Source organism: Strigops habroptila, chromosome Z (genome assembly GCF_004027225.2).
Source record: "Strigops habroptila isolate Jane chromosome Z, bStrHab1.2.pri, whole genome shotgun sequence".
In the NCBI taxonomy this organism is placed as follows: domain Eukaryota; kingdom Metazoa; phylum Chordata; class Aves; order Psittaciformes; family Psittacidae; genus Strigops; species Strigops habroptila.
Genome location: NC_044302.2, coordinates 24,624,434 through 24,648,649, shown reverse-complemented (window position 1 = coordinate 24,648,649; position 24,216 = coordinate 24,624,434). Strand labels below are relative to the sequence as shown.

At 40.3% G+C, this 24,216-nt stretch overlaps 1 protein-coding gene across 6 annotated transcripts in view; it reads right to left on the bottom strand.

Annotated features, from left to right (window-relative positions):
- The window catches only part of FAM172A (family with sequence similarity 172 member A), a 282,640-nt gene that overhangs the window by 128,591 nt on the left and 129,833 nt on the right, over positions 1 to 24,216 (bottom strand). For all 6 annotated transcript variants that reach the window (XM_030471059.1, XM_030471057.1, XM_030471056.1 and 3 more), the window contains one exon: positions 14,557 to 14,775. In XM_030471059.1, the coding sequence (XP_030326919.1) occupies positions 14,557 to 14,775 (219 nt within the window). The remainder of the gene's footprint in view (positions 1 to 14,556; positions 14,776 to 24,216) is intronic.

Genomic DNA, 24,216 nt, shown 5'->3' with positions numbered 1-24,216 from the left:
CAATATTTGGCAGAGCATTGTTTCAAATCAATAACTAATTAACAAAGTACAAAAGAAGTTGTACTGTTTTTGAGGCTCCTTGTTAAAAATGGCTTTTGGTTGCACATGGGCAGAAAGGTCGCTTTTATGACATCTTCACGAGCCTTTCAACATCTTGCCACTGTCAGATTAAATTACTTTTAGCAATTAATTGTCATAAGTTAAAACAGAAGCACATTTGTTACAGCAGGTTGTCATAATGACATGGTGAGCAGTTGTTTTGATATGAATTTCTTCCACTGACCCTCTATCATATCTTAATTTTTTTGGTTGACCTAACTGGAAAATTGGGAGCAATTTTCTAAGTCAGGCAGCGCAGGCCAAACATTGGGGGTCTTACTGAGATTACAGACTGAACAATAATGGAACAGAAATTCCAGAGACAACTGAAGATCTTGAGAATAATATGCATCTTCTACAGAGTATGCAACATATGATGTCTATGCCAGTGGGTGGGATAAGAAAAATAAACCCTCAAAAACCCGCATGGATGTAGCTTTTGTTACTGTTATAAATGGTCCTTGATGCCATTTTAATCCTTTATTAGCCAGCACCATTTTTTTGACATGTTTTAAGACAAGGATTAAGTGGATTCAACATCTGCAACCTACACCCATTTAAACTGTTACGTAGTTTTCAAGGCTTGGACTTGTGCTTTAATTAAAAATAATTCTACTTTTTAAGTTCCTTTTGTTGAACTCTGTATCATGATGCACTCATATTGTCTGTCTTACATATTCGTCCTCCAACATTTCTTGTCAAAGTTTGTGTAAGTTTGTTATGAAATGTTACATCGGGATGAAAATAGACAACAATATTAACGAAAGACCCCTGTACTTACTAAGACCTGAAAAAAAATCCAGCTTGTTCCTCAACAATGGTGCAAAGCCAGTAAAATTTATCAGAATAAGACAAAAGCATTATTCATTGAGCAGCATTTCCTGCTTAGTATCTGAGGTCTTCTGTCTGTGAAGTTTGTTACCTCTTGCTATTTGGGAGGGAAAAATAACTTTGAGAGAGTGGTGACAGCACGATGTACAGTGCATCCATGGGGTGTAGCCAGCAATGTGCTCATTAAGGTACATCACAGAAATGTTAATCAAGACCTCAAGGAAAAAAGTGCGAGGAAATAAAATAACGTCCTGTGCTGGGCTTGCATGGCAAGGTTTTGGTAGTGGGGAGCTATTGGGTGGCTTCTGTGAGAAGCTGCCAGAAGCTTGCCGCCATGTCTGATGGAGACAGTGCAGCCAGTTCCGAGACAGACCCACTGATGGCCAAGGCCGAGCCCATCAGCAACAGCGGTAGTGCCTCTGGGATAACATATTTACTAAGGGTGAAAAACCCTGTGTACAACTGCAGCTGGAGCGAGGAGTGAGAATGTGTGAGAGCAGCAGCCCTGCAGACCCCAAGGTCAGTGAGCAAAGAGGGAAGAGGTGCTCCAGGAGCCAGAGCAGAGATTCATTCCCCTGCAGCCTGTGGTGCAGACCATGGTGAGGCAGGCTTTGCCCCAGCAACCCACAGGGGTTCATGGTGGAGCAGATATCCACCTGCAATCCATGGAGATCCATGGCGCAGCAATATTCATGTGCAGCCCATGGAGGTCCACAGTGGAGCAGATAGCCATCTGGAGCAGGTAGCTCACACTGGAGCACGAGAAAACAATGAGGAGGAAGGAGCCGCATTGACAGCATATGATTAACTGACTACAATCCCCATTCTCCGTCCCCCTGCACAGCTGGAGGGGAGGAGGTGGGGAATTCCGGAGTGAAGTTGAGCCCGGGAAGAAGGGAAGGGTGGGGGAAGGTGTTTTAAGATTGTCTTTAATTCTCATTAATCTACTGCATTGTCAACTGGCAATAAAGGAAAATAATTTCCCTGAGGCATGTCTGTTTTGCCTGTGATGGTAATGGCTGGCTGATCTCTGTCCTCACCTCAACCCACGAGCTTTTTGTTGTATTTTCCCTCCCCTGTCCAGTTGAGAAGGGGACAGGGCAGCTGGGTGGGTACCTGACAGCCAGCCAAGGTCAATCCACTACATCCCCGTATTGCCATGAAATAGTGCTTGGTGGTAGGTGATGGAAGTGTAGATAAGCAGGAAAAGAGAAGGAGGATTGACTCAGTCCTGCACTGGAGAAGAGACTGTGCAGAAGAATGGACCTGGGCAACTGCAGGATCTGTCTTTAATAGTGGCATCACAAAAGCTGTAAACCCAAAATGGTCTGGGTAACTTGTCTCTGGTCCTGGATGTCCCATAGCAGCTGATTAACCAGATCTTCAGTCTAACTGAGACTTTGGAAGAGCTCTCATAGCTCTTATGGTTAACAACAGTTGAACACTGTTTAACAATCCACATTTAACTTATTTTGCTATTTTTGTAGTTCAGCTCTGTTGGTGCAAATGTTTCTATATTTTAAATCTTAAATCTTGTTTAGTAATAAAGGTGACAATGAGTGGTAAGAACTGACAGTTGCCAGCTACCAGATGTCCTGGAAATCACCCAAACTGCAATCACATTCACCGTGCCCAATATCCTACCAAAACACCAGAATACCCAAACCTGCCTCTCCACGAAGCAGCACAGATTAGTTTTGGTGTCTGCAAGAGCAGACTTCTTCCAACGAACAACATTCACAGAACACTGGACAGGAGCATCTTAAATAATTCATAACCTTTATGAACATCGGCATGGGTTTAAGAGCTGAAGAGAAACCGGGGGCTTGTCCCAGGGCTTCAAGACAACCTATAGTTAGTGCACTGGCCTGCAGCTGAGGTATAGATTCAGGTCTCACTCTAACAGTGTAAACAAAATCTCCTAAGAAGCGGTTGTGCACAGGCTTAATTAAACTCCTGCTCACTAATGCTTTCATAAAGTTGCAGCCTTTTTAATTCTGCCATATCTATCCTCTTTTAAACAGACACTTGGCAAGTAATCAATCTGAAAGTCACAGAGTGTTTTCTCCTCTTCCCAAAACTCAGGAACTGCTTTGTAGTTTAAAATGAAAGTTTGTGGACTCAAACTAACAATGCAGACGAAAACCTTTTTTGCTGAATAACAAAGGAGAGGGAGTAGGAAAGACACAGACAGTACTTGTATCCTCCCCATTATTCAAAAACGGGCATGCCAGTAACATCTGGAGAACATCTGTGAAAAAACTCCTGCTGCTGTATTGCTCTAAGGTTCTACAGCAAATTTAAGCAGATGATCTGGCATGAGGAATTTCCTGATTTCTGAAGAAATCATGAACGTCCTGCTTAACATGCCCATGTTAAAAATGCCAAGCAATGCCACTGCCTGTCCAGAGTGGCCTATATCTTTCAAGGTTCATTTCTGTAGCAATACTTGTGTAAAACCACATGGTATTAACCATGCTAATAGCTAGGTAGGCTTCCTGGCTTCGATCAGCTGAGCCTGCCCTTTGTAAATGGATGACCAACCACAACCTCAGTAGCACCAAATGTTGAAAGACACGGAAATACACCTCTTTCACAATGTCCACAAAGCCTATCCATAACTTAAATACTTCTTTGAGGGCTGAGGTGGAAATTAGAAATGTAGAATCATTGAACCAGCTGGAGACCGCCTCTGAAGGTCATCTAGTCCAACACCACGCTCAAAGCAGTGTTGTCCAGGACTGGTCACAAGTGGCATGCCTGATACTTGCAATTAAAAGCAAAATGAGCAAGCTCTGTACTTCCAGTGGCACAGAAGTGTAAAAACGTACGTTGTGGAATTCCCTCAATCCTTGAACCACATGCATTTGAGACAGACTGACTTTCAATACACCCTAGAGAGCAGATCTGGGTGACCACCACTGCGGACACAAAATAATTTCCAGTATTTCCATGTCATAACCTTTTCTCTCCAACTCTGTGGACCCCTGTGTGTGCTCTGTGGACCCCTGACAGAACTCAGGCAGTGGTCACCTTTTGCAACTGCAGTCTGTCTTTGCTGAGCCTAGAAGACCTGAATTTTGCTTGGTCACTTTATCTTTGGTTAGAAATAGGCATTACTACATAGTGTTGCTAGAAAATCATGTCATCACAGAATCTCAGACTGGTTTGGTTTGGAAGGGACCTTAAAGCTCATCCAGTTCCAAACCCCTGCCATGGGCAGGGACACCTTCCACTAGACCAGGTTGCTCCAAGCCCCATCCAACCTGGCCTTGAACACTGCCAGGGATGGGGCAGCCACAGCTTCTCTGGGCACCCCGTGCCAGGGCCTCACCACCCTCACAGGGGAGAACTTCTGCCTAACAGCTCATCTCAATCTCCTCTCTGTCAGGTTAAAGCTGTTCCTCTTGTCCTGTCCCTACAGGCCCTTTTTAAAAGCCCTTCTTCATCTTTCTTGTCAGCCCCTTTAGGCACTGGAAGGTCATGGCCATTTGCCATAATTGCTGATGGTTATTTAACATAATTGTAACAGAATTAACAACAATATCTGAACTTCTGCTCCAGTGATGATACTGCCTGGTGCCCATAAGGATAAACATCCACTTAAATATCAGCCAAACTCTATCAGTCAGCTGGGGTTGTTCAAAAAAGAAAGGGAAAGGAAACAGTTATAGAACATAATGAACAAACAGCCAACAGCAGCAGAAACATATTTATGACAAGTGGACTTCATGATCAAATCATGTGCTCTTACTTTAAGATCTATCACAGCAATAACTCATTTGTCCACTTAAGGCAGAACCTTAAACAGTACAGGGTGCCTGAAAGCTTGACATATCTCAAAAAGGAGCATTTCACACACAGCCAAGGTCTTCACTGGTAAGGGATTTAAGAATAAGCAACAGCCATTAAACATAAGCCTACCCTTTTTTGGCAGCCAGTGCAAAGGACACAAGATGAACACCACGATCCTGTCATCAAATATATTTATTCATTTTTCAAGCAACAGGAAAAGAGGAATACCAAGAGGCTCAGCGAGGTGTACTGCAAGGCGGCATCTGTGACAGCAGTTACTTATCAAAGGATAAGACCTCAAAGTTAATTGCAGAACCTAGAAATCTTTCAAAACTACTTACGCAGCCTAAGTTTTGCTAAATTTCTTCATTACTTAGTTCACTAACTTCAAAAGAATTCCTCAGCAAACCAGATCCCCAAAAGAAATAAATATCTGTCTTCTTAATGTCTACATGCAATTAAGGCTTCTGTTTTCACAGGTTAAGAACAGAGCGACTGTGACACATGAAGTGATAATGTCAATTGCCTACTTTTCTAGGATACAGGCTGAACTTGCAAGATCTCTGAAATCAGATTGCTCGGTTACAAGGCAGGTGGAAAAGGAGACAGGAATGAAGAACTGTCATGGAAGGAAACATCAGTCCCAAAGAAGCAGCATGTTGCAGATGCTTATGAAATACTAGGCCTATTGTATGAACTAACTACGTGTTAAGTTTTTTGCTGTGCTATATGACTGGATGTAGTGATTAAACCTTTGCTTTTGGTAGAAAGGAAACTTTCCAGTCTTATGTATCCTATCTCAGAGCTCACCTCCTGCAGGGTCTGCAGGATGCTGAACACACATGAACATATGTAGGTTTTGTGTGCTTTAGTGTAGGCAGTGCCTGTGAACTATGGAGTTCCCATAAACATGCACAGGCACTTTGTGTGTATAAGGGGGAACTGCCCTGGAAAATTCACACTGCATTATATGTATAATGACTGATCAAAATTTAAGTGACCCCAAAGAATATGTAAGTTGTAAAGTAAGACTTTTGGGAGACAGCAACTCTTCCACTCACTTTTTGATTCAATGAGGACATGACAAACCCAGATGCACTATTTGGACCTGCTGGAGAGGGTCCAGAGGAGGCCACGGAGATGCTGCGAGGGCTGGAGCAGCTCTGCTCTGGAGACAGGCTGAGAGAGCTGGGCTGGTTCAGCCTGCAGAAGAGAAAGACCTTAGAGCAGCTCCAGTGCCTAAAGGGGCTACGAGAAACCTGGAGAAGGGCCTTGGACAAGGGCCTGTAGGGACAGGACAATGGGGAATGGCTTTAACCTGACAGAGGGGCGATTGAGATGAGCTCTTAGGCAGAAGTTCTTCCCTGTGAGGGTGCTGAGGCCCTGGCACAGGGTGCCCAGAGAAGCTGTGGCTGCCCCATCCCTGGCAGTGTTCAAGGCCAGGTTGGACACAGAGGCTTGGAGCAACCTGGTCCAGTGGAAAGTGTCCCTGCCTGTGGCAGGGGTTGGAAGTGGATGAGCTTTAAGGTCCCTTCCAACCCTAATCAGCCTGTGATTGTATGATTTTTGCTGATGTTTTCAGAGGTGCATAGGCTTAGCAACCAGGAGCAGTATTTCATTAAAGAACTAAAAACCTCTCACTTTTCTGGAGGATACATGGCAAGTTATTTCAGCACATCCTGATGGTGAACTAAGGATCCCTCCTGCTATACAATCTAACAGCTGAAGGGAACCACAGCCCCTGCAACCCTGGCGTGCTACCCCTGTAATCACTCACATTGTTTGCCAGTAATAGGAGAAATGTGACTGTATTTGTCGAAAACTACTAATCCAGGGATGTTCTCTCAGTCCAGGCTAAAAGTAGCATACTAGAAACTCCCAAAATGTTGCTTAAGATCCCAGAAAAACTTAAGGCTCCTGAGCACACACAACTTTTGGTAAACGCACCTCGGTATCACTTTATTCAGTAGTTTCTCTCCAAGCAGTGCCATCTATTGGGAAAACTAACTAAAATTCAAGTTTTTGTTGATAATAACGAAAATATACCTTACCGTGTATTACAAATTCACTCTTGCCAAGTACTGATCAAAAAATACAGAGGAAGAGAATGAGAATCCACTGCTAAATGGCAAAGTGTGGAACAGTGCAGCTGAACACCACACAGCCCATTCAGGGGAGAAAACCTGCTACCAACACCACTGACTACAAAAGGCAAAAAGTATTTTTGATCTGTTTAGCATTCTCTTTTAGCCAGGAAGAGAAGGAAAAAACAAGGATTCAGTTAAGAGAGGAACAGATTTCTCAATATTTAGATGAGTTCATGGCTGGAGATACTGTAAAACTGAAGAACTTAGGAAAGACTTCTGTCTGGACACTTTGAAAATGAAGTTCAGAGCTCTGAATCTGGTAGAAAGTGGTTCTCGGAGCATGCTGATCAGCTATGGATTTCACTAAGGCATAGCAAGAATGGAGGTCATGACTCCGTTTCTCCTCAGAGCTCGCAATAAGGCATATTTCTTTGCCTGTGCAGGGATGACAATGAGCTGATTAAAGACATAAAGCTTGTTCTCAAGATGTAAATAATTCAAAGTAATATTGACAGTAAGTAAATTCACAAAAAGTAAGGATTTTAGTAAAATCCTCCACTTGTAAGTATTTAAAAATGTAACGAAGAATAAAAGGGCTGTAATAATTAATTTTTCAAGTTGTCAGCCACCTTGAATTGCAGGGCAAGGACTGACATTTTTTCTGGGCAACTTATTCCACACTCCTCCATGCCACCATGTCCTCCATTATTTCTAGCCCCTTTGGCAGCTCTCACTGCTGCAGGCAGCCAAGCAGACTACACGGGAACTACCAGATTTATCTCAATCCCAAAAGCTAGAGGTTTTTTTTCTTCATATTTTTCCTGAGTTTTCACTTTGTTTTCTGTAGGAGATGAGTTGAAAACAACATCCTTGAACCCACTGTGCACCCTGTGCCCTGGTTCCCTGCCTGCTGACATTCATTTACTAGGGCTCCACAAATGTTTTCCTGACCTCCATGCATACTGGTACAGTCCTCATATCCTCCTACCTAAACCCCACAAATACTTCTAGAGGAGTCGAGTGGGGTGGCATGTCCCCACAGAAATGGCTTATTCTGCAATGGAATCACTAATCTTAAGATGACTATATGTATTTATTGCAGAAATTAATTTTCATCATCTCTATCGAGGCTCTTATGGCTGACTTGTCCCCAAGGAAAAAGCATGTAAAGAATCTTCAAGGTGTATGAGCTCCTGCTAATTTTCTTCTGATGGTTTTCCCAAACACACTGAAATCCAGCATCAAAACGTTCAACTGCGTGCAGTAGGTGAGAGGATATTATCCTTGTTTAGATAGCAGCTAAAAGAACATTTGATTCTGTTAGATAAATGACAAAGGACACTTGCAGAGAGCAATCTGTACTGGCAGGAGGATGGACCAGAAGACCTGTGAGGTCTTTTCAGTCCTTCATTGCAATCGCTCTGCAATCAAAGACAGGCAGTATCTGAGTATAAGTTTGAATAATTTTATTCACCTCTGCCTTCAACAAGTATGCATGCTTTCTGCTGAGTTAGTTTCCTTTAACATTAGCTAACTGGCCAGGTTTACCAAGCCTGAATGCCATCTGAAAGGAAGGAGGACTCATCTGACCCATGAGAGACAGTCTTTTTTAGCACCATGGGAGCACCACACAGCTCGTGGTGGGAGGAGAGATGCAAGCTGGTTCTTTCTTTTGGAAACTCTCACGGCTTGCCTCACATTTTAGGAGCCGGACTGAACAATGCACATTTTGTTGCCATGACCTAATGAATGTTTGAAAGACACCAAAGCTAGATGGCCCCAGTTTATTCCTTTTCTTTGATTTAACCATACTTGTGAAACACAGAACAAAGAGAGGGTATGGCAGAAAGAAGAGCCAGTGGTGCTCTTGAAGAGATGCAAAATCTTCCTTCAGTGATTGTCTCTGACTTTTCACTGCTCAAGGAAAAGAAGACAAATACAACTTTTCCAGACTAGTAGATGCAAAACATGACAGAAGAAGTCTTTACAATCTCAGGATTTTTAAAAACTCCTAATTTAACTGCAGGCGCTGAACAGCCTATGCATAAATTATTGAATATTACTACAGTTTAAACTCTGCATATTTTATCTATTTAATGTAAGATGCCTATTCATTGTAATATCTACAGAATTAAATATGACATACACATATTTTTCCTGTTCTACAGAAATTACTATAGGAACTTAAAGCTTATCTGACCCTTTAGGAATGATGCAGAGCTCTCATTGTAGGTGCTCGGTGCCACTGTAGATGCTTTAGAGTCCTCGTTTGGCCACGGTGGTGCAGGTCGCTGGGGGCACAGATCCTACAAGACACGGGTGAGATCTCTCCAGGCATCCCAAATACCCTGTGGCACCCAAAACGCCACTACATGTTTATGTCCCAGCACCTGAACTGCTCTATTATTTAATTCTGAATGCCCAAGCAGTACATGGGATAAAACCAACAAAGCTCCAGTAGTTTCTAAGCAGTTGTCATGAGTTTTCCATTGCCAGCATGATTTTGCTGTTGCTTAGAAGTGAAAGAGATTTCTCTAGAACACAAAGAAGTAACAGGCTTTAAAAGGTAAATATGGACAGATGAGACCTTATGAAGAAGTTCTTCCATTGTGAGGGTGGTGAGGCCCTGGCACAGGTTGCCCAGAGAAGCTGTGGTTGCCCCATCCCTGGCAGTGTTCAAGGCCAGGTTGGATGGGGCTTGGAGCAAGCTGGTGTAGTGGAAGGTGTCCCTGCCCGTGGCAGGGGGTTGGAACTGGATGAGCTTTAAGGTCTTTTTCAACCCAAACCATTCTGTGATTCCGTGAAAACCATGTGTTATTTCAGAGGTATAGGTAAAGTCATGCTGAGAGTTGTAAAAGAGCTAAAAAAAAAAGGCATGGTATAAACACTGGCATGACACTTTGGAGGTTCAAGTCCTGATGCCTGGGTCTGCACTGACTTTCTCTGTGCTGGAGCATGTTCCTTACATCTTGGGAGCCGTATGCCTAGTGCTTGTCATTTTGTCTCTTCTGGTGGAATAAAGGGCTTATTAGCTTGATCTCAGCAGCACGCTAATGCAGTCGCAGAGGCTCTGGATGAGAGCTGGCACGCACCTTGCCAAGTCACAGGGTAGGCAGTGGGAGTCCACGTCTGCCCAGGGACGGCCACGGGGCCAGACTCGCACAGCTGGCGGGACCGCAGCTATGCCGGGAAGCAGCTCCATCCCTAACGTGGAATAAATCTGCTGTGCTGAAAGGTTACCCTGCACAAACGGACACTCTGCGGTGACCTTCAGCCAGGCGATGCCTCATGTCAGCCGCACTGAACAAATAAGCAGAAATGGCACAACTGTGCTCGCATGCTTGCCAGGATTTCCTGCCCACCAGCACTCGCTGTGTACTTAACCATGTATTAATAAACCTGCCTCTTACCGCTTTCTCCTAAACACTGGCACAAATGATCCCGATGCATCCATTTTTAGTAAAACAAATTAATTAGTTGCACAAGATCTTTTTCTATTTAATTGCTCACAGAAAGTGGGGAAAAATTATTTATGAAAAGTATGTTACATCCAAAATTAATTTAATTTCATTGATACGCTGTTAGCATACACAGCGCTGTTATAGATTGTGCTATAGCAAAAATAATATTTGCAGTAAGAATTATTAAAGCAGCTAAACTCAGTGGAGAAAAAAAAAAAGGACAAAATTCCTAGCATACAGGCCTAGGAAAGGCTTATCCTTTTGCCCAGAAAACCTGACCCCATCAGATGGTGTGATAAAAGTACTTCTTCCTGACTCTTCCTTTGTTGCCTCTTTGATATCCTTTGACTATCGTGGCAACAACGTTATTGCAAATTACTTCTATTACAAAATTATGCGATTTACTTTTTCCTTTAATAATTTCGGAACCCATTCAGTGTACTTGTTTAAGTGGTGAATGCTATTTAGAAGGGGATAAATACTGATTTACATTTCTAAGTGTCTTTTAACATAGAGAACACACTGCCAATGTGAAAATCTGTAGGGAGTGGAGATGGCTTGGAGGATGGAGGGAATAATCATGTCACATTTAAGCCTGTAAGATCTGTTTCAATATAAAAAGGTTAGAGATCAACAAATTCTCAGTTTAGTTCAGTAATAAATGAAGGTTGGCTAGGGTATGAAGTTTCTGGGGGGAAGCATTAGCCGATATGTACAGCAGCAGCCTCTGGTGGTCTAAGGAAAAACAGTAGTATCTATAACTAAGGATAGAAATATGTTTTCTAAAAGGATGTATGTACATATTTAGCTATTTGACTCAACCCTCCATTCAACACATTAAAAAACAGATGCCTTTAAAAGGATCTGCTGGCAATATGCTTGTTAAAATCTGAACAGTAAGAGTATTAAAATTCATATGCATTCATTAGCATGTTATATAAAAGTAAAAAGCTTCTCTTTAATCATACCATGAAGTATTATAGTCAATGCTGATTATCAACAAGTTTTTTCTTTGGTTTGCATGGACAAAAAAGAAACCAAATTTATAAGATTGTTACTGAATTGACGACATTTTCTGTCTTCACTCGCGAATTCAGTTGGCAGATGTTTAGGAACAAAAAATTCTGTCTTATTACAAAATATTAAGCAGGTTTTCCTGCCATGTTTGACATGATGTTTATTGCCCAGACCAGACCAGTCCCTTTAACAAGCTATAACGTATGCCAGAAAGTACATTATTTCATAGTTGAGGGAACTTCCAGCATGAAACAATAAGTACTTTGATCTTTCAAGCACTATGCTTAATGCACTACACACTCCCATAGTCGTTTTTATTTGTACTCATTTTGTACAAAAATACAGTGTAATTTGAGCTTTTATATTTTAAGACTCTGCTTTTACATATTCTTGAGTATCCCAGGTTTTTTTTTTAGTGGGTTGCTTTTTTTTTTCTTCCTTTTCCCCTATGAAAATACAGAAAATGCTTAAAGAAATCTACCATGGGAGAGTTCCATTTTTCCCATTCTTGGAAAATCTACCTGCACAATTGGGAGCATTACCCAGACAGCTTTACTTTGTTCAAATGCCATTTCCTCATCAGACCACAACAGATCTCAATGACCCTTTGAGAACATAACCGAAGATATTTATTCCTGCTACTTAACAGCCTGAAACAATTTCTCCAGCATGTTTGACAGGAACAAATTTTCCATCAATGTCAGATGCAGTTGATGCCTTCTTGTGAGGATATTTTTCATTTAGTCTCTCTGCACCAGTTTTCCCTGCTTGGCAAAATGACGTAAGGCTTGCTCAGGTTTTTCAGAACTCTTTGACAAGATCATTATGAAGCATATATCCTTCTTAAATACTTCTGTGGAGTGACAATATGTCTTATTTCAAGAACGCCGTGAGTCAAATATATGCTACACTACACAGTAAGTAAAGGTCATATCCAAATTGGCCTTTGAGATTACCCAAACCTGCTCTAACACCGTAGCCTGTGGTTGCAGCAAATGGCGCACCAAGTCCCAGGGTGCAAACGAATGATGATGCCCACAGCACACATAGTGCAGAAGGCAAGAAATACATGGCAAATATGGCACTGCATCATTTTAGAATCACAGAATCCCAGACTGGTTTGGGTTGGAAGGGACCTTAAAGCTCAGCCAGTTCCAAGCCCCTGCCACAGGCAGGGACACCTTCCACTAGACCAGGTTGCTCCAAGCCCCGCCCAACCTGGCCTTGAGCACTGCCAGGGATGGAGCAGCCACAGCTTCTCTGGGCACCCTGTGCCAGGGCCTCACCACCCTCACAGGGAAGAACTTCTTCCTAACGTCTAATCTAAACCTACCTATTTTGTTTGTTTCATGCAATGCCTGGACAGGCTGATAACAGTGTCTGTAGCCAGGAAGGTGGAACAGAGCGTGCTATATTCACAGCTGCTCTTGCAACCACCTACAGACCGAACAGTTCTACCCAACAGAGTAAATGGCACCTTATCGGCGGCTTGATTTTGTTTCAGGTAACTAAATTGCAGTAATTTGCCCTGCCACACACCGAAGCAGGGACGTTTTTCACTCTGTTTCAAAAACCCCTCTGTACTAGAGACTGTTGAAGAAAAAATAAACTCCAAAGAATTCTTTCAGAATTAAACACCAACTGCAACACACAACCCGATTTCAGTCAATTCGCCCATGAAAAAGAGACCACTGCCCATATATTCATTAAAACTTATGCTACTTCTTTCCTTGATTTGAAGAAAATCAAATAAAGGGAACGTCAACAGTCATATTTGAGGCACAGAGCTGTGCAGAAAACAAAATGGGATGAAGTCATGCATTTTATGTTTTGGGGGTCAAACCTCCTGGAGCCAAATTTTGTGCCTCATCAAGCAAAAGAGCCACAAGTAGGTGGAACTGCTAAAAAGGTATCAATAAAAGGGAACACTGACCAGCATGCGGACTAAATGCTTTTCTGGACGATACAGCACATTGTCTACTGGCTTCCGACGGACCCCAAGACAAGCCTGGCTGCCCTCTTAAGAAGCAGGGTCTGGCAGGTGGGCAGAATGGCATCTCTCATAAAAAGCAGCGGATGGTTGACTTTGAATATGTACATGCATCCTTTTGTTTCCCATACTCTGTAGAGGGTTATTTCTCAAAAGACACAGTAATATTTATGGTATTAATGGTAATCTTGCATCCAGGTTACAAACCTAACTATCCAGTACAGCTGTATTTCTCCTGCAAACATTGTTATGCTTAACAGGAACACGTTAAAATATAAGATTATTCTAACATGTCTTTTGCTGGCTTTTCCCTGTTTCACACCAGAAAGGCATATACAGTTTTACTGTTTTAACTACAAAAACTACAATCTGCTGTTGCTGACATGTTTTACCACTGAATGAAAATGCTAACTTTCCTAACAAGGGCTTTCGAAATTGCATGACTCAGTCTCCTATGTATAATGCATAGTATGTATATGAAGCAGAATGTGTCAAAGTGCAAATAATATTGTTTGTGCCCCCTGCAGAATTAGAAATCCTCGGGTAGCACTGTTATAATGATCCCATGCTGGTAGCATTACAAAGTGCAAAGGTTCACTGAGTAAGAAAAGAGCAAGGGACAGAGTTTCCTCATTACACCATTCTCGAACTATTCTAGCTTAAATATTTATTAAGATATTAATAACTCGCCTTCTTTATCTCCCTTCAGAAGTTCAGCTGGAACACAATGAATGGCTGCTCATATGAAAACAGCACATTATAGGGTAAATCTGCTACCACACAAGATGAACACCAGTATTTTCCACAATACATTATTAATTCAGCAGGTAATACGTTAAAAAACTATCAGGCGCTAACTACTGCCTCCCCCATACAAGACAATATAACGCAATAAATGCATGTATGACACGTCTAGCTAGTATGTTGCCCAAGCTCTACTATAAAGTGTTTCTTATGTACAATCTCTGTTTATAAAATCATTTTTATAATGTCTTCCTTAAATCGTTCCCTTTCTTGATAGCACCCATGCCTTCCTCTGGGGTTTATGTGAAGTTCCGCTTTGAAATCAGAAAGGAATGTTTTGTAACTCTTCCAAAACTTCACATTCAATAAATGACGAAAAATACCAACAGAATAAAGAGCCAGGAACTCTGTATAAACTTTTGAACGCCATCTTGGTAATGTGTTTGTTTTTAAAAAAGCATGCTGTTTATTAGCCAATATGGACATATCTATGCATGATTAAAGAAGGGCAAACAAAACAAAAGGAACTTACTCTAATATACATCTGCATAGTTTCTTTTTCTTTTTGTGGATTTCGGTACTTCTCGTAGAAGTCACGTCTCTTCTTTGTTTCCTTCTGGATTTTATCTTTTCTTTCCCTCTTTTCTGCAGGTTCATCTGAGCTATCAGAAGACAGCTGTACTTGGGCTTTTGTCTTCTCCACTTCAATATAGTTCTCATTGGGATTCAGTACTATTACTCCATAGCCTTCCTGTTTTAGAAAAGACACACACACACACAAAGAAGAAATATGAAAAGGGAGATTTAATGCTTGAAAATGCTTTGCATTTATTTTAATGCTCTTGAAAACTTTTATATTTATTTCAGCAACTTCACACCACATAATTTATAGAACGGTATTTTAATAATATTCTGTTTGTTTCATTTCTGTCATTAAAGGGATATTGATGCGTGAATGCGTCTGTGCATACGCTTATGCTTATACACATCCCTCAGCGTCAGAAAAGTTGCCTGTTTTACCTTTAAAATAATTTAATATGTTGTTTTATTCATATTCATTTATTTATATGACTTTTTCAGAAAACAATATGAGAACTAGAAACAAAATATTACTTTAAGAACTCTACATAATGATGAATAAAAAGGGACCAAGCCAGTAAAAACCTTTAAAATAAAAAGGATGGAGGGATTTCATACATTTATATACATATAGTAAAGAAAGCATGTGAAAACTATTCACTGAACATTAAAACAGTAAAACCTTTCGTCTAGCTGACAACAAGCATACCATGCAGAAGCCAATCGCGGCATTAACAGTGAATCAATACCAAAACTGATTCAGTGATATTGCTTATAAGTCACCTCTTTTACTGTGGGGATGACCTTTAAACACATCTTTAAATCTGCTCTAAAACTTTGGTGGGACTAGGTCCTGTATTCAACAAACTCAGAGAAAGTTTGTGACCTGGAGTATGCTTTCGAGCATACCAGCTGCGTTTTTCTGTCTCATTTTTGAGCCGGTTGAAAAATATATGAATCTATGAATGAGAAATAAATTCTTAAATAAATCAGCCAATCATTTTATTACGACTTTTAAACGATGGCAAATCACACAAGAATTGTAATATTCATGGAAGATATAATCACAAATGCAGGGAGAAAAGACAAGCAAGTGCATTTAACAGATGAGTCCTTAAAGTTGTAATGGGTTCCCAGTCAAAATCAAGCTGTCCTTTAAAAGTAATTTAATAAAGACTTACTTTTTGGAAACATCTATATTAATTATCTAACTGAACAGCTTTATTCCAGCTTTTCACTGGGTGCTTTGTTTTGCACTAGGGCTAGGCATGAGGATCAAAGAGGTCCCCATACCTAGCTGGACAGAGCAAACCAAGCCCACACCAACAAAAGATACTTTATTTGGGCTCGCTTTATTCTAATCTGTAGAGCCATTCACAAACCTTGTAGCGCATTGTGACCACTGTCAGGTAGACAGATTGTCACTCAGTGATTTTCTACAGTTGGACACACTCGACTAGTTATCAAAATCGCATCTGAAGGGAGTTCCTACCCCTCATCCTTGTGTCCTTCTCAAACGTCTGCCGTAGCTTCTCCTCCCACCAAAACCCAAGTTAAAGGGCACGGCTGCACTCTGCTAAACAGGGTGAAATAGAGGCATTCAGGACACTGTCTCTGGTGTAAGGAACGTAGTCAAAAAAGGTCAACACAGGCCAAAGAGAAAATTGCCTCCTCGCTAGACATGGCGCTGTGAGTAAGTGGTCTCCTGTCATGTTGCTCCCCTGCCTTCCCTGCTGAGTGAATTGAACTGGGATAAATACAAACAAACAGGCAAATAAACAAATAAACCAAGGGCGAAGAGCAAAGGAAAATGAAAAATTAGAGAAGACAAAGTTTAAAACCTACCCACGCCATTGCTATGGTCGCGTTAACACAACACTGTACTACAAACACATGAAATTTCCAACTTGGAAAATTCTAAGTCCAAAATCCATCACAGAACACGACTTACAAACAGTCCTACATCACACACCTCAGAGGAAAGGACAGTGTCTGAGCTCGCTAGAGGCAGGGTAGGACCAAGCTCTCGCAGTACTTGGTCTTGGGGCTCTCTGTGTTGTTCATCTTGAGCTGCTTGTTTTGAGCAGAGACGTTCTGCATTATCGATTTGTTTTGCTTTCTACACAATGCCAAATGCAAAATTCATGCATTTATTACAGGTCTCCAAGTGTTACAGGGATTTGAAGCTCTGTGTCCACTTTAAGCTGACCACAAAACAGACACATAAATCATCAAAGAAGTAGAATTTGTCTAAGTTATTGATTATGTAACTGAAAAATCACGATTCATTTGTCCAATTTTATGAGGATACAATGTCAATTTTTCACAGACATCAACAGATGAAACATGATTTCATTTTTAAATTCACTATTTCATAATTAAAGGATTTTTATCAATTATATTTTAAGCAGTGTAACATGTCTCCCTTTACATTTATTTTTTTATATTTCTCACAGATAGCAGGTGTTTTCTGTCAGCACAATTAAAATAATTAAATAATAACTGAGATAGATAGGTTTTCCCATAATTAAGAAAGAAAAAATTACCTTAAAATTTGTAAAACTTTCTCTTAGGAAAGCAATCTCTTTTCAGATTGTTTTGCTTAAATGATGCAGTGTATCTGCCTTTCCCTTGTCCTTCTGCATTCTAAATGGCAAGATATAAAATAATGGTACCAGAAAGAAGATTTGAAAATGACATGTAGAAAGCAACATGGAATAACAAAATGACTGGTAAAACTATAACAACCTCTCATTCAGCCTTAGCCCAACCATTTGCTGCTGAAAAGGAGTACTCAGCTCTAAAAAACATCTATGTAAACAATGTGGCTTTTAAGTACAATTAAGTTTTAGAAAAATTATTTGGAGTGGGCATAGCTGCACCATTGAAGCTCAAAGCAACCAGAAAATAAATAAAAAAAGGTGGAACTCCTCTCTAATGAAGTGGGGTTGAGCAGGGTGCAAGTCTATGCAAAACTGAACACACAAGACCACCAACGTCTGAAAAAAGGTCTTTGGCAAACGTTACTAATAGACAAGATACACAGTATTTGGCATGTTAAGCAAAGACAAAATCACATTCATTAAAAAGTATCTTCTTTCTAAATGAAAGTAGTGTTCAGAAATATATACCCCAGAATGTCACTAAAAATACCGATTTCAGCTATGATGAGCTTATAGAATCATAGAATCATAAGGGTTGGAAAGGACCTTAAGATCATCTAGTTCCAACCCCCCTGCCATGGGCAGGGACACCTTGCCCTAAACCACGTGGTTCAAGGCTCTGTCCAACCTGGCCTTGAACACCGCCAGGGATGGAGCATCCACAACCTCCCTGGGCAACCCATTCCGGTGCTTCACCACCCTCACTGTAAAGAACTTCTTCCTTATATCTAGTCTAAACTTCCCCTGTTTAAGTTTGAACCCATTACCCCTTGTCCTACCACTACAGTCCCTAAGGAAGAGTCCCTCCCCAGCATCCTTGTAGACCCCCTTCAGATACTGGAAGGCTGCTATGAGGTCACCATGCAGCCTTCTCTTCTCCAGGCTGAATAGCCCCAACTCTCTCAGCCTGCTTAGAGCATTGTTAAAATGTAGTGACATATGATGTAAGCAAGCACTGTCATACAGCGGAGTTTTTAAAGCTTCCACTCTCACTAAAACAATAGGTATGTTTTCAACATACATAATAGTGGAGTGTGTCCAGTGCACACAGAAGCAGAAACCACCCTCCAAAGTGCAAAGTTTTTTTAATGGTAAAAAGCTAAACTTTGTGACAAACCCCACAACCCCGCTGCCACCCCATCAATCTTCAGCTGACTGAAACAAACCAATCCCTGTGCTCTACCGCACGTCTGAGAGAATACCGATGTTGCACAGAAGGCAAGATCTGCCCGCATCCCCTATTAGTGTATCTATGATGAGATGCAATAATCAGGACAGACACTAATAAATGCAAGTCCCAGCCTCTAATCTACGACTTCAGTGGGTACAATTACAGTTTCTTTCTCAGACTAAAACATCCAAAACAATCCAAATTCTAACACTTCAAGGCAAGAAAAATGTAATCTACACTAACTACTAGCATCCTCCAGGTACTTACTTCTAGAAGTAGAGGACTCTGCAAACTCTGCTCCCAGGTTCATAAATACAAATGCAATTAGCACTTATCATTGAGCCAGCAAATGATGACAAAAGGAAAAGCAGGCTGACAAAGTCAAATGTTGGAAAGAATAATGAATCTCAATTACAATACCTTTACTACAAAGCCAGAACAACGTAGAAAGGCCTTTTCCACCATAATACATGAGCCAGAAATGGAGCGGTACTTCCTGCCTGTTACTGGAAGTTCAAGTGAGATGTTCAAAATGGAAGGAATACCAAAATTACTGCCTCTGACAGCAAGAGTAAGGTTATAAAAAAAGAACCCCAAAGTATTTGAGGTAAATTCCAAATCTTTCGAAATCTCTTTTGCCTGGCCACATGAATAATGAGCTGAAAGCATTCAGCTCTGCATATTAATGCATCAAGATGGGATACCATATGCGACCAGAGAGGTCAGGGCTGGAGAGGAATCTTTTGACCTATGTAACTATCTTTTTGGACTGCAAATGACAGTCTGAAAGAGATAATTTTCCTAAGCTTTATCAACCTGAATTTTCACGTTCAGTTTTTGATTTGGATCGTTGGCGACAAGACCAGAGTTAAAACCCAGGGGGAATGCAACTTAAAAGCGCTCAGCTCTTAAACCTGCCTGTAGTTAAAACGGACACGGCGACATCCATTCGTCTTTCTGGAAAGATGTATGTTCTGTTCATTTTCCATCTTTTGCACAAGAAGGGTACATCACTGTCGCGACATCATAGGTGCAACAGTGGGATGAGGTTATGACAACAAATCAGAAGTCACTGGTGAAGCGCAGTGAAGTAAACCATAGTTGTCGGAGATGCAGCTCAGCTTGAAAAATTCCCCCTCCATTATTTGACCAATTTTCTCAAGACGTGACCTGCGACTGAAACGCCTGAAATGTTGGTTGACTCCGCATTCTGTTTCCACCCCATGTACATTTTCACAACTGTACCCTGCTAATACTTTGTGATATTTCCCTCCCGGCTACACCTCGGCCGCCTGAATTCCAGCACTGTGTCCAAGTGTGTGAAAATGCCGTGTTGCTGCCAAACGCACATTGTCCCACCAAGTTCCCAACTTAAAATAGCTCATCAGGTTAGGCAGGAAAAGAAAACATGCCACAAAAAGTTTTTAGAGGACCACCTGTTGTCTATTATTTTTACATAGCACTTACTCATAAATCATAACACAGGGTAATTAATCAAGCTGTCAAAGAGAAGGTTAAAGGTTATGTGGGGGAGTCAGAAGGTCATGCATGGGCTGATAGAGGTCAGGGTCACACTGCATTCCTCATTATCAAGTTGGGATGAGAGACAGCCCAAGCAAACAAAAGTGAAAGCAGATGGAGAAGTGAGTGGATAAAAAAAAGGAGAAAATTTCACAAACAAAAAGAAAAGTGAAAGAAGAATGTCAGTTGCCTTCAAAAAAGGAGGAGAATAGAGCAGAAATACATTGAGATGTTCTCAAAAGGTCTCACACGACACAAAGAAACTACAGTTTGATGATTTAAATACACTTATTATAACTTTCAGCCCGATCTTTTTGCAAATACCAAGCAACGCCGCAAAATGGGCACAGGAGTTTCGGTTCCATTTCACATCTGAAGTCAATATTTTCAGGTGAATTAAACAAAAGGAACCTATTACTGTGATAAATGCTGATGGATATATAAAATTGCTTCTAAATGCTGAAGTTTATTCCTGTTTATGGCTGCAACTAATAGATGTTTGATAAAAAAGTTTTAACCTGCTTGAATGATGTGTTAAGAACTATACTTTCACATACACAAATCCTCAAAAATACAAAGCATCATAAAAGTTCCTCTGGATGATACAACAGTTATAAAATATTCTATCATTACACTGACCTGCATTAGATGCAGAATACTGTGCAAAATTAGCTGTCACCCTTTCCTCAAAATCTTTGTTAATCTCATTTTGAATGTTTGCAGCTTTATCAACACATGCATCAATGTCAGCTCCTTGGTTACTGAACCGCTGTACTTGGACGAAGATATAATTAAAATGTTTTGGCACAGAAAAGGTGAAATTGTATCTTCCCCTGTTCCCTGAGGAGTCTGTAAAACATGTAGGATATATTGACAAACACACAGCCTTGTCTAGAGCCCTGACATTCCAGGTCACCCAACTGCTATTTATTTCAAAACATTCACTTTACACTTACCCAAACTGTCACCTGCTGTGTTACTAACTTTTAATGGATATTAGAGCTATAAAAACAATAAACTCTTCATTTCCTTTCTGCTACTGCCTTCTAATTCCTCACTGCATTGGGTCCATATCTATTTGCATGCAGAACAGGGTCCATCTTATTTCACCATATACAGCATCTTTATGGTGGAAAATATAAACCATGCCATTAGTATGTTTTACTTTGCTATTTGTTAATTTGGTGTTGGCACAGCTATACTAAACAAATCCATATTCAAGGCTAAAAAAACCCCTTACCAGATAAGCTGTTACCACATTTTGAGTTTACTGCTGAAAAAGTTTTGAAAGAATTAATGTTTTACATCTATCTATAATTAGCAACCCAAATATGTCTACGTGTAAGATCTGCAATCCTGGTTTATGATGTACCCAAGGCCAAAACCAAATAAACACATCCATGAATTAGAAGGATTTTATTCACTTGGTTATGTACTGTATTCTTGATAGGGAACTTCTGTGCCTTTACAAACACTGATTTTACTAGGATTTTCACCAGAAAATTATCTTGGCAAATGAAATGCACAAAAGTATGCTATAGCATTAACTTAATTCTCTGAATTAACAAAAAAGAACTGTGTTTACATTCAAATACTGCTTCAAACACTGTTTAACAAACCTCAGCCCCACCACCTCTCCCTGATCTGAGACTAGGGACTATCTGGAGAAATCACTGGAGGCTGAATGGAAGTGAATCCATCCCAGCCACGCAGGCAGGAGATGGGACTGCAAATAATCCATCCACAACAACTGTTCAGGCTGCAAGAACAGTTTCTGCTCCTCCTCATTAAGTGCACACAGCTTTGGGGTCCATACAAGAGAAGGAAAGCACGAGTCCACCAGTCACCACCAAGGCCTGGCATCTTTTAATGATACCTTATAGGGACCCCTTCTGTAATTAAAATATGAACTCAGAATGTTGTTTCTCCCACTCCTAAGAAGCTATTTTATTTTCTTTTCCAACAAAGATTTCAGCTTCAGCGGGGTACAAGATCTCAAACAAGAACCTCATGCATATTTCACTTTTCCACTAAGATTTTAATTAAAAGGTTATTCAGATTTACACAGAACTTAACTTTTTAAAGCAATGCATTAGAAACATCAGTATATTAAATAATCTTCATAACACCACACAAGAAACAAATAATTATTGGTTCTAATTTACTGAAAGAGAAACCATGGAGAACAGCAGTTACTCTCTGAAAGTTATGCTCAAATAAGATGCAGAGGTGAAGCTGGATTGTGGGATTCTTTTAATGTTTCTATGGTATTTTTAAGCATGATATTTTTAAGCATCCCTTTAGCTGACAGTAAAAGTTCTCAACTGTAAATTTGTTTTCCAATCCACTTTATCTCCTCCCCAAGAATGTCACAGTATGCCTTAAGTATTCTCATTTGTACTTCATAATGAATATATTCCAAATATGCTTTAAATCTGTATTTTTCATGTAGCACCACATGAAAAAGTAAGTAAATTTATTCTAAAATACACCTAATTTTCTTCCATCTCAGAATAGTGTAAAATCTTTTTGTAAACATTTTCTCTTTCTAAATTGTAGGTATTTCAATGGGCTCAGAGGTTTGCCTAGATTTGTAACATCTTTAGCTTGCAGGGAAGGCAACCTAAGATGCCAAGTTCTACTTTACTTTTCATCTCCAAGAATTTTATATGTATTAAACCATTACAGGAAAAGATTAAATGTCAGTCTCTTGGAAGGTCTGTATTTCAGTAGTGTAAAGGGAAAACACATCATGCACATAAGTGTTTTCTGTAAAATCTTGAAGTTATCCAAGTCTTGAAAGACAGCTCCCATTTAGTGTTGAGCATCGTTTGTGACTGCAGTCTAAAAGCTTTCTATTTCATCGACAGAAAACTCAGTTGGTTTTAGTATGTGCATGTATTCAGACACTTCCCTGAGAAAACAGCCACTTCCAATCCAAAAGTAAAGCTTCTGGTTTGTACCTACTTCAATAAACAGGTGCAATTCGGCACACTAATGCTCCTTCCTTCCTACAGTGACCTATGTCAGCAGACCTTATACTTCTTCTGCTAAATAATTTAATTACTTATGAGTTATGGTTTCTTTGTAACCTTTTAAATGACTAACTCATTAAAATGCAAAAATATGCAAAACATGATGTCACTGGGTCAAACAGCTGTGTTGGTAAAATTATGACTGTGAAAGTCCCCAAGAACATGAAAATATTAATAATTTATATTGCTCATTATACGGCAAAAACTCCTTAAACAGATTTAGAGACAGATTAATTTGATAATCACAAAATGCTACACTACCTCATGGTAACAATCTTTTTACCATCTGTGACCCTTTCATATACACAAAATATAGCTTAAAAATAATTTTGTTAATATGTTTTAAATTACAAATATTGATGAAAAACGCTTTGTGGAACTCTGGTAGGGATGTATAGAAAAAGAAAAAAATCCCCTTTTTGTTACAGATTTTATGATCAGTTTTCCTGAATAGACAGCACATAGCAAAAACACACAGGTATTTCTTAAATGTCAGCAAGTCTTTACTGCAAATACTTTGCAAATTAGTATCACATGCAGCCTGGTCTTGTGTTGCTCCAAAGGCTATCGCTTTTTGAACCCTGAAGTTTTCTGGAATTTGTGAAGAAACAGACAAGTACTGCTGCAAATACGTAAACAAAGTATTATCACATCCCAAGTTTAAAATGTCTCATGTCCATGCTACACAGCCAACTCATAACGCTACAATGAAAGGACAGTGAAACCTTCATTCTTGGGACTCTCTATTGATTGTGTCCTCAGACACAGAGGTTTCAACTGGCAATAAACAAGGCTGATTTTTTGAAGCTGCTAGTTACGGGTTTCTGCAGGTCCTGCTTTTTTGCTGCTTTATACGTGCCAGACATTGTCCTAAGGGCTACCAGAAACTTTTCTCTGGAACTAATATAAGGTAGTGGCACAATTTGCTAATAACCGAATCCCTGAGGGAGGCGGGGGGGGGGGGGGGGGGGGGGAAGGCATTCTACAGAAGGGAAAAAAAACCCCAAACCAAAAAACAAACCTAAACCAAAAACCCTGCCATGGTATTTATTTACTTGCACACACAGAACAATTTTTTTGCACCCCCCTTTTTCTCTTTAAATTCATGCAAAATACATAACCTCTCAGAGCACTGTACATGCGAGAGTTTTGATGCTTAAATGAGTCTTGGGATAGTTTCATGTGAAAGGGAAGGGTTAATGGGGATTTTAAACTAATGAACA